Source organism: Eptatretus burgeri, chromosome 1, assembly GCF_056783735.1.
Source record: "Eptatretus burgeri isolate ZD-2024b chromosome 1, Ebu_testis_v1, whole genome shotgun sequence".
In the NCBI taxonomy this organism is placed as follows: Eukaryota; Metazoa; Chordata; class Myxini; order Myxiniformes; family Myxinidae; genus Eptatretus; species Eptatretus burgeri.
Window position 1 is genome coordinate 15,571,956 of NC_140961.1, and position 13,033 is coordinate 15,584,988.

Sequence of the window (13,033 nt, forward strand, 5' to 3'; positions counted from 1 at the left end):
AGTCTAACTTATGCATAGCGCGCGGCAGTGTATCACCGACGATCACTTGGCATAGGCTATTAATAGGCTGCGGCTCGACGATTCAAATCATAACCGCACTCGACAACGAAGTGTCAAGCCGCTGTCAAACCTTGACGTTTAACCAGCGTATGCCGACATATGAAAAATTTGCCGAACCAAGCTGGCACACATCGAATACGTTATGGGTAAGTTTTGTATACGTTAAGAGCATGCTTGCATATGTTGTAGTACGCTGGCATACGTCATTGTACGCCGAGTACGTTGATAAATTTTCAGCATGTTGAAAATTTCTCGACATACTCGACGTATGACACACATTCCACATACGCTGGCATAAGTTGTAGGCACGCTACACTATCGTTGACACACGTCGACATACGTTACTTGTACGTTACTCATAAGTCAAAACACGTCAAGGTAATGGTTAGCGTCAGTGTTCCAGACTCCCTGTTTTGTTTTTTTTGTTGGTTTGTTTTTTTCTTCGGTATGATGGTTATGATTTAAATCATTGACATACGTTACCTGTACGTTACTCATAAGTCGAAAAATCTCGAGGTAATGGTTAGCGTCAGTGTTCCAGACTCCCTGTTTATTTATTTATTTATTTATTTTTTCTTCAGTATGACGGTGATGTTGACACTTCGATTTTTCGTGCGGTTATGATTTAAATCGTTGAGCGGCAGCCTATTAATTATATTATATTATAACCACACTAGAAATCGAAGTGTCAACATCACCATCATACCGAAGAAAAAAAACAAGAAAAAAACCAGAGAGTCTGGAACACTGACACTAACCATTACCTTGACGTGTTTCGACTTATGAGTAACTTAAAAGTAACGTGTGTCGAAGTGTGTCAACGATTGCGTAACGTGCCTACAACTTATGGCCAGTGTAGCGGAATGTGTGAGTCATACGCTGCCATACGTCATAAAATTTCAAGCATGTTAAAATTTGAGGACAACCGCAAAGTACAACGATTAAAGCCAGCGTACTACGACGTATGGCAGTGTTTTTCAGCGTGCTCTTAATGCATACAAAACTTACGCATAACGTATTCGACATGTGTCAGCATTTTAGACAAATTTTTCATAAGTCGGCATACGCTGGCGAAATCGTCAAGGTGTGACAGTGCCTTTACGAACGTCATAAATTTAATTCTTCACTCACATCATGTCATAGATCAGATATATGAAGTTTCAGATATTTCAGATAAATATTTCAATTTAACCAATTTTGGCTGAAATACCACTTCACCAATGGCATCATCGTTATCACTCTATGTACCATATGGGGAGTTTATGACATATGCCACATTTCAATATTTTTCATTGAGCGGTTTCGGAGAAAATGATATCCAATTTTTTTCCTTTCATCGAATGTGGCTGCCATACAATTTGACCTATGACGTCAGAGTTAGCAATATTATATCCATCCATGGTCCCTCCTGTGTTTAAAATTTTGCATCATTCAGACAAGCAGTTGCAGAGAACTATTTGTAAAGCGAAAATACACACACACACACACACACACACACACACACACACACACACACACACACACACACACACACACACACACACACACACACACACACACACACACACACACAAACACAAACACACACACACACACACACACACACACACACACACACACACACACACACACACACATTGCAATAGTCTTGCATCCCCTTTGGGGCAAGACTAATTAATGGTGGTGCCCTGTATGGTTCGTCTCTGGTCTTTGGCACACTCTCCATCTGCTCACTCGATTCAAATGGCCGACCCTTAAATACTGCTCAAGACAAGGCAGAATGTTTCAACTCGGTGCTTGCCTCCAAACCTGGTGTACACAATACATCCCGCCCCATCCCTTTCTTATCCCCTCATACCCACTGTGTAATGGACTTCCCAAGAAAGTGGAGAAAGTTCTGTCCAGACACATTCCTGCTTGGGTGATGAGCCAAGATAGTATCAGTGCCCATGTCTGCAAATCCTGCTGTGCTGCTTTTGTTTCTCCTCTGTCCCCACTCATCAGTTCAGTTGTTACTTCTCCTTTGTCTGACTCCCACCTGCTTGGGAGTCAGCAAATATCAATCTCATCCACAAAAGGGATACATATACATCTTCTATCAACTCCAGACCAGTGAGCTTGCTTCCAATTATAAGTGAAGTAATAAAAAGTTATGCTGCTGACCTCATCTTTCTTCTTTTCAAACAGCTTAATCTTTGACCATCTGCTTGGATTCCATCCCAGTCATTCAACTCTGGAAATGTTGCTGCTCCTCTCTCAGCAATCCATGGAAGCTCAAAGTCTCAAATATGATATCGGCAATCTCCCTGGATATATCTCGGGCATTCGACACAGTTTGGAATCCTGCTCCACTTGCCAAGCTCACTGCCTTATTTCTTATTTCTAACCTATGAGTAACGTGCTTTGAACCTATGTGTAATGTATCTCCAATGCATATTGACGTATGTAGATGTTTTTGACGTCTTTCGGACGACCACAGAACTTACTGAACGCGTTTCTAACTTACAGCTACCATATAATGGCGTATTGGCAGCGTTTAGGGGAATTGGTATATAAAAATGGGGTTCACACAGGAGGAACCCATCAGTGTTGCAGACTCCATGGTTTTTTTTTTTAGTTTTTTTTTTTCTTAGGCATGACGGTGATGTTGACACTTCGATTTCTAGTGTGGTTATGATTTAAATCGTTGAGCGGCAGCCTATTAATTATATTATATTATAACCGCACTACAAATCTAAGTGTCAACATCACCGTCATGCCGAAGAAAATAAAAAAAATAAAAACCATGGAGTCTGGAACACTGACGCTAAACATTACCTTGACGTGTTTCGACTTATGAGTACCTTACAAGTAATGTGTCGACGTGTGTCAACGATCGCGTAACGTGCCTACAACTTATGGCCAGCGTATGCGCAACGTGTGAGTCGTACGCTGGCATACGTCTAAAAATTTCAAGCATGTTAAAATTTGTCGAGGTACTCGGCGTACTACGACGTATGCCAACGTGCTTCAGCGTGCTCTTAACGTATACAAAACTTACCCATAACGTATTTGACGTGTGCGAGCGTTTTAGACAAATTTTGTCATCTATCGGCATACGCTGGCTAAATCGTCAAGGTGTGACAGCGGCTTAAGCCTCGGTATCACTCATGGCCTCTCCCTGGGCAACCATATAGTAAAGCTGGTCTCCAAAGCCAGCCACAAACTGGGTAACCTCCTTCGTTCCAAATAATTCCATGAAAACTCAATAGTACTCTCAACCTACAAGGCCTTGTCATAGTTCAACAGAGTAATGCTCTCCTCTATGGGCAGGCACCACAGCATCACATCTGTTTCTCTTGGATTCTGTGCAAGCTATAGCTCTCAATGTTATTGGAATATCCCATAATGAGAACGAAGTACAAGGCCCATTGCTCTTACATCGCAAACAGGTTGGTTACATATTCTTCAAAGCCTCTCCTCTGATGTATCTCAAAATCTTCTCTTGTCCTCCAGATCCCCCCAGTTCCTCCCAGTTGCACGTGTTTTTCCAGTAACCCCAGTTGCACATGTTTTTTTCCCAGTTTTTGCAGTTGTTAAACTCCCGAACTCCAGGGGTTTTTTTTCTTTACGGGAGTGAAGGTCATGGAAGAGCAAGGTAGAATTGACAGTGGTACAAACATCAAGAGAAAATGAACAGGAAAAGAAGATAGGGAGGAGGGGAGGAAACACTGAAACTTGCAAGAGGGTTGTGTTAGAAAGGTTTACTGGGGGTAAAAAGAGCAAGGAACAGAATTGACAATGACAAGGGATGGCAGTGCACCACTTGCTTGAAATCCTGGAAGGAGGAGTTGGACAGAGCACCCTCTGCAAGCTTGTTCTATAGATGGGAGAAGCGAGACAGAAAGGAGTTGAGGTGTGCCATCAGCATGGACTTCAGAAGCCAACCACGGAGGGGTTACTCGAAGAATGAATGCACACATCCTGGAAAATAGAGAGAGTTGGAGGACTGCGAGAGCAGAGGGAGCAATGTTGGAGAACAGATCGAGTAACCACAAAACTGCCTGCAACGTGAGAGTAAGACACCCTGTGCTTTGGCCTCATCATGAGAGGTTCTCGTCATTTTGAAAAGTTTACATTCCACATAATCCAGGAGAAACAGATATTATTGTGGGGTGCCAGCCTACATCAGAGAGCAGTACTCCATTGAGCTATGGACAAAGGCTTTGGAGACCGAATAGATTTGATTTTCCAAGGAAAGACTTTGATTGATTGAGGATTCCCAGTCTGCGGCTAGCTTTGGAGGCAAGCTTTGCTCTGTGGTTGGCCCAGAAAGGTTAATGACTGATGATGAGGCCTAGAAGTTCAAGAGACTGAACTTCTTCCAATGGCTGACCATGGAAATCGATAGTTGGGTTGGTTTGACAATCCTTCAAGGTGACAGAGACTAAAATATTCCATGATTAAAAGACACCTTCCATTTATCAGATCGGCATCTCATCATTTTCAGACAAGCAGAAAGATATGCAGCTGCTGCCTGCTTTGCAGAGGGATGGGGTACTGATTGATACAATGTTGAGTTGTCTGCAAAAAAAGAGAGGGTTTTACAGATGAGGAACAACCTCAGCTCTTTTGTTCCTCTTTTTCCTCTTGTTTGTAGAACTGTCTTCTACAGATGGTTCAATCACTCTCTTCCTTCCAGGACTTTGGGAGCACTGGTTCCTGTCTGAATGTCAGTGAGTCAGCTGTATTTTATCTAATACTAGCAGTTCCCTACATCCACACAGGAATAGGGTCAGGGATCATTTAATATTGCCTTTCACACAGCTCCAAAGGCTGAGGCATGAGAGAGCAAATCTGTTCTGTTTTTGTATCTGGCAGCTTGGCTGCCAAGTAGCTTTCTTGGAAGCGTGGCTGTGCCTCTGATGTTGTGCCCCTCGACCAGTACACTGGTGTTCCTTTCGCCAACCTCAGAAGGATGACAGGCAGTCAACCCCAACTGGTATTAATTCAAAAGCTCAGTGGGATTCGAACTCAGGATCCTGGGATGCCAAACAAACCCACCACGCTAAACATTAAATCAACACTAGGCATAGACTAATAATGTAGAACAAGAGAAATGACTGGGATGCGATTTCTCATGACAATTGCAATGCAGACCCATTAATACAGACTTTAGACATTGAAACTAAACAGTATACTTTGAAATAACTAAATTTTACTCCATGAGGATCTCTTTGGGACTCCACAAAATCATCACAATATATCTGCACTAATAAAAGGCAGTGTGTGTGTGTGTGTGTGTGTGTGTGTGTGTGTGTGTGTGTGTGTGTGTGTGTGTGTGTGTGTGTGTGTGTGTGTGTGTGTGTGTGTGTGTGTGTGTGTGTGTGTGTGTGTGTGTGTGTGTGTGTGTGTGTGTGTATATGTCAGTGTGTCAATGTGTCTTTCTCCTCCATAACTCCAAAACTATAAAACCGAGCAGCCTGAAACTTTGCATGCACACTAAGAAAACTGCAAGGAAGTGCAAGAGTGAAAATTGGGTAAATCAACCCCACTGATGTTAATTCAGCAGCCAACAGGGCTTGAACTTCAGACCCTAACATCCTCAGCCAGTCACCCTCGCTATTAAGCCAACACCAGGCTTATAGAGGGATTAAAAGAACACGAACACACGCACACACACACACACACACACACACACACACACACACACACACACACACACACACACACACACACACACACACACACCACCCTGCATTACCCGGGTTTTATTTGATTGAATTTAATCTTCTGTACATAGGTCTGACTCGAGCCCAATATCAGTTCCCCATTGGGCCACGGCAGTCATTGCCTAAGGGGGTTGTGAGGGGAAACGCCCCCTCCCCCCCGGCCGAGGGGCCTCACCACCTAGCCTATAACCTTCGCGGGGCCCGTCCTGACATTTTTTTGTTTCAGAGGTTTCCTCCTATCTTTCACCGTTCAGGAGATAAGCACATACAGAGCCTAAGGGGGTTGGCGGAGGAACCCCCCCCCCCGGCCGAGGGGCCTCGCCACCGAGCCTATAACCTTCCTGGGGCCCGTCCCGATATTTTTTGTTTTAGAGGTTTCCTCCGATCTTTCACCGTTCAGGAGATTAGCGCGTGCAGACAAACAAACAAACAAACAAACAAAAACTTCAAATTATATCTTAAAACAATAACAATATTTCATATATATGATATATATTCAAATATTATATATATAAATATATATATATATATATTATATTTAATTATATATTAAACCAAAAGAACATATATATATATATATATATATATATATATATATATATATATATATATGTATATTTATACTGCATCCAACTTTTTTTTTCAACATTTCCCAAAACTTTTTTTTTTGCCTCAAACACTTCCTGGCACTCACGATGAACCTCTGAAAGATTGACGAAGATCCGTTTGGCCATCTCTGAGAAAAATGGAGTCACAAATACACACACACAAACAGCTCTCATAGTCTGGATGATACAGCAAAATGTTTATTATCCTGATACTAAAATCTTGTGTTCAGAATTTGTAAAACATTAATAGATAATATTGTTGTTATGAATTGTATTGCAACTTACAACTGCATATTGGAGTAGCAAATTAATCTTCTCACCACTTGGCTACAATATTTATTCTTAATCAGTACATGGAGTGACAAAATATGTGCCATGTTCATTTGCTTTTTAAAAATAATCTATTACAAGCATTGTTGCATCCTCAACCCCTAATATTGTATCCATAGATGTCTTCGTGGACATGAAGTGCACTGCTATGCTTCGACTATTTTCTTATATGCACTGGTTCCAATGCTTTTACCAATCATGAATACCTACTCTCAACTAATGGCCTGCGTGGTCATTTATGGATACTTCAATGGTGCTTCTGGAGTTTTTATTCCATTTATGGTTTCCACACTCATCAACTCCAAACTCGCACCCACAGCTTTGTCCATTGTCAATTGTTCTCTGGGCATACCGTACCTTGTGGGTCCACCGATTTCAGGTTGGTCACTTTTGCTTTGTCAAACATGTCAGGGTTTTCCCCAATTAATAACTTTGAAATGCCCTGAACATTTTCTGATGACAGAGATCCCCCGAATAAAACACTTTCTCCGACGATGCTGATTGTGTCGATTATGCACAATATCAGAGACAGAAGGATGGGGTTCGAAGTTTAATAACCAATCAGTATTTTGCAAAAGGACTGCTGGCATGATGTGGACTACTTGTGTGTTTTTGTGGATTGTATTTCATGGCGATTGCATGTTGGATGCAAAATCTGGAAGCCAAGATTAGTTTAAAAAAATATTATGAAGACCAGAGGCCAAAACAATATTTCGAAAACGTTGATAATTGAATACCAGTTTTTAGGGCACACCAGTCAAGTGTGAAAGTAAAACCATTAAATTACCAAAAGTTGGCTTGCATGAAAATCTGGAGGTGAGGGCATTCACTGAGAGCGGTCTGACCTGGATTAGAATCCCGACCCATATAAATTGTCACCCTGCTGTTTTGCATGCAGTGTGAGGAATCGATGTGTGCGGACATTGGGCCAGAGTAACCATCTGCTATCACTGGTCGTTGGTGGACGTGAGAGTCTTTCACGAAGAGTAGGAGAGTTATTGTTGGCACCCTGAACAAATGACAAATTGTTACCCAAATCACCTTCAGTGGAATGTCAGTCCTGGCCATACGGTTATTATAATGGTTGTCCTTTGTAGCTAAATATGGCCATGCACAAACGTGGCATGTGAAAATCTGTGGAAGTGAATTGACTTAAATGAGTTTGTTATGTAATAGCTGTTGCCCAGACAACTACCGAATTCTGAGATAACAAGCAGTGTAACCTGGAGTCAAGGTTACACTGCTTGTGGCATAACCAGTCTTGGTGGTGCAATAGCTAGAACAGCAGCTGCTGTTAAGCTGTGAAGCTGAGACTTGAATCATTCAAACCTGGGCGAGTCAGACCAAAGATTTTATATTAAAGAAAATGATATGTGTTACTTCCTTGCTTAACGCTCAGCATTTAAAAGGATAGAGCATGGACAAATAAAATCATAGGTTTGTCATAGTGCAGGCTTTGATAGGCCAAATTACCTCCACCTGCATCATAGTTCCTTGGAAGGGAACTAATTATTACCCTGCATGCGCAAAGCAGATAGCAGGGTTTAGCATTTGTTTCACTTTGTCTGTCTGTCTCTCTGCAGACATCAGCAGTTTATGATGGAGGAGCTAATTAATTTCGATTTAATGTTATATTTTGAACACTAGAACATGAATCGAAACACGAACCTGCATTTTAACAGGACTTTGGCTCTCAATTTGGCAAATTTCACGGAATCTCGTACTGAGCATGCATGGCATGTGCAGAGAGGAGCAAGATAATCGTTTCATTCTGTTATCCTGTCTGGCAGTGAAACAAATTGAAAATCATTCCAAACAGGAAACTTACTGTTTTTAAGGACGTCATAAAGAACACAAACAACAGGCATGAAGAACTAATGTATTGCGTTAAATAAGGTGGTTTTAAAATTAGTGCATCAACAGCAGTAAATCTCTGGAAATGATTTTTTTTCTCTCTACATCTCAAAAATCTTAATTTTATTTCAATTGAATTATATACTTGAACACTGTAGAACACAAATCACCATTTTAGCACTTTCAAAAACTTTCTGTTTAATTGTACTTGGACAAAATATGATGTCTTTTTACATCATCTCGATCAATGCAATCTGCCTCATGCTCTTAGTGTGATTGAATATTGGGATTCAGACAAAATGGCAGCTCGTAGTAAATATAGATCGTGCTCGGAAATGCAAAGTGAGTGTTTAACCCTCTGACACTTCATGAAAGACACCATGCAATCTTTAATATCCATCAATAAACAGTATTTGTAGGTGGGTCCTCCTGCTCAACTTTAATCCAGTGACTGACACACACACACACACACACACACACACACACACACACACACACACACACACACACACACACACACACACACACAAACACACAAACACACACACACAAACACACAAACACACAAACACACAAACACACACACACCTTGTGGTTCACATGAAACACCAGAGTGAGAGTTTATAGCTGTGCTGAGATTCGAACTAAGGCTAGATAGCTCAGAGGTGAGTGCTCGTACCTCTAGGCTATCCGATGCAGCCCATCCCATGGTATGTGAAGGATTGTTGGCATTCCCGGGTCGAACCATCAAGCAGATGGGATTAATTAGGTTCGCTACAGAAGTAGTACAGTTGTGTATATAACCTACCCACATGCTAATATGATCTGGGGAGAACCCTCGACCTTGTATGTTTTAAAATATCCCAATCTGCTTAGTACTAGTATTAGTGAGAATATGTTTACTGGCTACTGCCATGTTTCAATCCAACCTCAACCGCATGTTTTTTATTCCTGATGTTAAAGCGTCTTTATTTTATATGATTCCATTCCTTTTTCTTTAATGTATTAATCTACAGTATGAGCAGTGATTTATAGACAGTAGCAAAAAGCTACATTATGAAAACATGCAACATATGTGATGCTAAGTTGCTTGCTATCTACAAAACAAAGGTGAAGTGTATCAAACGGACATCATTGAAATAACCTACAATTGGGTTGGTCTTTTGATGTTACCATGTCAACCACTGGCTCATGATGTTGGGAAACCAAGGTTCAAATGTCATGTATCAGATGTACTTATTCATTGTCTGCTAGATTTCATGTAGTCCATGTAAAACTACGTCCTTCATCTTCTTTCGTCTGGCTGAACAGAAGGTGTCGTCCGTTAGAGTTGTAAGTCCCCGAGCTAGTCCATTGTCCTGTGAGAGAGAAACACTGAGTTTAACTCCAAAATGTCAGCCAAAAATGCATGTTGGGGAACAGGAGATTATTATGGGCTCCATGGTTTGGTCAGGGTTTCCCTGTAGTCACAACCAGGTGAGATTTTGAGGTGCCACTTGTGCATCAGGTGGCCACGTCGGCCATGCCCAGTCCTTATCCAGTTGATGGTTGTCCACATGCTCCCTTGACCACCAAAACCAGGTTGTTGCATTATTGAGTCAGGAACTATGTATTTGTTGGAATTGGCGGTTTCAGCCTACGCCTTCCTCCTGCCTCCCACCTTTCTCGGCTTCACGCTGTCGAAACCAGGGCATTTCGGATCATCGGCATCTCCCGCAATGAAGCTGAGTCTTTGGGCCTCTCACTCAATCACCGCAGGTTGGTCGGTGGTCTTTCTGTCTTCTACCGACTCCTCTCCAGCCTTGCCCCCCCTGCTCTCTCTGCGATTTGTCCCCACCACATTTCCACATGGCGCTCAAGGTCCGCCAACAACCCCCTTCAGGTAAAACTACCAAAATCACGAATCACTGCTCATCTTCACTCTTTCATTCCTCTTTTTTACCACCTTTGGAATAAACTTCCTCACTCTATTCATTCCCATTCTTCCCTCCAGACTTTCAAAACAGCCGTTCACCACCACCTCTTATCTTCCCCCATCCAAATCCTCGATCTTTTTTACCCCCGTTTAATCCACCCCAAAACCCACCTCCTTCAAATTCCCTGCTTTCCTTCCTGAAAGTCCCTGTAATGTCCATCTTCTCTTCACTATGTTCCCCGTCCCATCCCCATCCCTCTCCCTTCCACAGTTCACCTAATGTTTCTGTTCCCCACTGTTTTGTCCCTCCCACTCCCACCCCTCTTGTCTTATGCCCCTTGCTGTGAGTTGTGTGTTAGCTCTCATACGAGCCTCGACAAGGTATACAAAAAAAAAAAAAGATTCTTCGGTGTTTTGGAGTAGGTCAGGAGGTGTTGAGCTTGTGACGAGAATGGCTTTCAGGAGATCACATGTTGAATTGGGACATCTTTCAGATATCTGTAGATAGAAAGATCCATATTACTTCATATTCAGATTACCTTTGTGTGTTGCTGCCTCCCTCCTGAAAGGAGAGTGGGGGTGACGTGATGTTTGATAGGACTGGTAACCACTAAACTGGGGCTTATTTCAAAGTTCCAGTGATTTCACTGTTTGCTGAATGAAGATGTGTGTCAATGAGCTTGGTGTGACAGCTTGAGGCCCAGATGGGGTCACGGTATTCGGCTGTTGATAAGGCCAAAGCTATGACAGAAGTGTGAAGGATGGCATCTTTTGCATCCCAAGTCACTGGCCTCTTTGTTTTTGTGGCATTCTTACAGAGGTGATCATGATAAGTTAGGGAATGGTCAAAGGTCACTCTGAGGTAGGTGGGTGTTTGGATGACAGCCTTCTGCAGTTCACCATGTTAACAGGATTACGGAATTCACAAGGAATGTATTGCTAAAAGGAGAAGTGCATGTTGGATGATGCAAATAAGCAAACACATAAATCAATGTATTTAGTGGGCTGGCAAGATGGCCGAGAGGTATGCACACTTGCCTCTGAACTGTCAAGCTTGGGTTTGAATCCCAACCGAGCTATAAACTGTCATCCTGTTGTTTCACACACAGGCTGATTCATCAATGTGTGTGCCATCCCTTGGATGGATGTTAAACTGGTGTCACATCTGCCAGCATTTGTTGGAGGATGTTAAAGATCCCATAGTGTCCTTCACTCAGAGTTGGTGAGCTATTGCTGGTGTCAAAGAATACTCAATTCCTCTTGTACATTTGAACCATTTAATACATATGCATGTGGAGAACCAGAGGAGATTCATTAGCACAAGCAGGAAACACACATATATCCTCTGATTCTGCTCTGCATGGACTTTTTGAGTTCTTATATAACATGCAGGGGTAAAGATGGGGGGAGGGGTAAGATGATGAGAATGTGTGGTCATCATTGAGAAAACATGGTGCCAACGCTGAGTTTTGGGGTTGAGGGAAGAAATCACTCATTGCCTTATTGCAACGGCCCATTGGAGGTCAGCTTGAATTCAAAGGGCTGGGGAATATTTACAATCTGAAGTTTGATAGGAGTTGAGTTGAAAAGGACATGTGGACATTACCTTCATACACATTCCATTTAGGCTAGACTCCTGCTTCCAGCCAGACTTTCAGATGCCAATATAATTATTCATGTGTAAGAATCCCTTCATCAGCTAAATATAATAATGGATGATTCTATTCTACTGAATGAAGATGAAATATTATTGGGAAGGCCAATCTGTTTTGAGGAAGAGGGGTGTTTTTCTTGGCAGACTGGTAACCTTCCAATACAGTAAAGAGATGTAAGGTCATTTAAAATGCAAATATATATTCAAAATAGATACATGTTCGAGCACATAGATGTAATAATCATGTTGTATTCAAATACATTTGTCATTAAAGGGTTATAACAATACATTGTGCTATATGCTGAAAACATTTACTTTTTCAAGTTGATTATCCATCAAGTTTAATTGGCAACATTTTTTATATCTTTTTATCACTCTTAAACCCATAATGCTAATTTTGGAGAAATTTGCATCCACACTGGCACATTCCAAATTCCTAAACAAATTCCAAATTTTTGCCTCAAGAAGCAGAGGGCATTGCATCAGCGGCACAGTCGCACCCTGAGCCAATGATGCCACCCCACAGCCTTAGACTGCATATGAACAAAGAAGAATGGGTTTAATTGGTTTTGTTTTATTGCAGTTCATTGACATTGTTGATATGCAAACAAGCTTCTCTGGATGAAGCCCACATGTTATTCCTACCTTTGCCACATCTTACAGGCTGGCTCAAGGATCGAACTTCAGGATACACATTACCGTTCATCATTAGCGGCCTGATAAAGCTCTTCAGCATGGTTATTTTGGAGGCCACATTCCTGTGGACCAACTGCTTGAAGTCTCGAAAGAGCAGGTCTACGGCAAGAAAGTTACCTGCCTGTTGCTATGCTGGGTCTTGATGATTACTGGTGAATATTATTCATAATGGGTACAGAGTACTGATCTGCATGGTGCCTTGATG

The 13,033-nt window shown here is 41.9% G+C and overlaps 1 protein-coding gene across 5 annotated transcripts in view; it reads left to right on the top strand.

Annotated features, from left to right (window-relative positions):
• The window catches only part of LOC147033921 (monocarboxylate transporter 12-like), a 129,048-nt gene that overhangs the window by 110,027 nt on the left and 5,988 nt on the right, over nucleotides 1–13,033 (top strand). For 3 of the 5 annotated variants that reach the window (XM_085873086.1, XM_085873099.1, XM_085873101.1), the window contains 2 exons: nucleotides 6,829–7,088; nucleotides 12,796–12,980. In XM_085873086.1, the coding sequence (XP_085729212.1) occupies nucleotides 6,829–7,088; nucleotides 12,796–12,971 (436 nt within the window). In that variant the 3' untranslated portion in view covers nucleotides 12,972–12,980. Of the gene's footprint in view, nucleotides 1–6,828; nucleotides 11,701–12,795; nucleotides 12,981–13,033 lie in introns of those variants that run through there. The other 2 variants (XR_015056069.1, XM_085873106.1) reach the window with 2 other exon arrangements.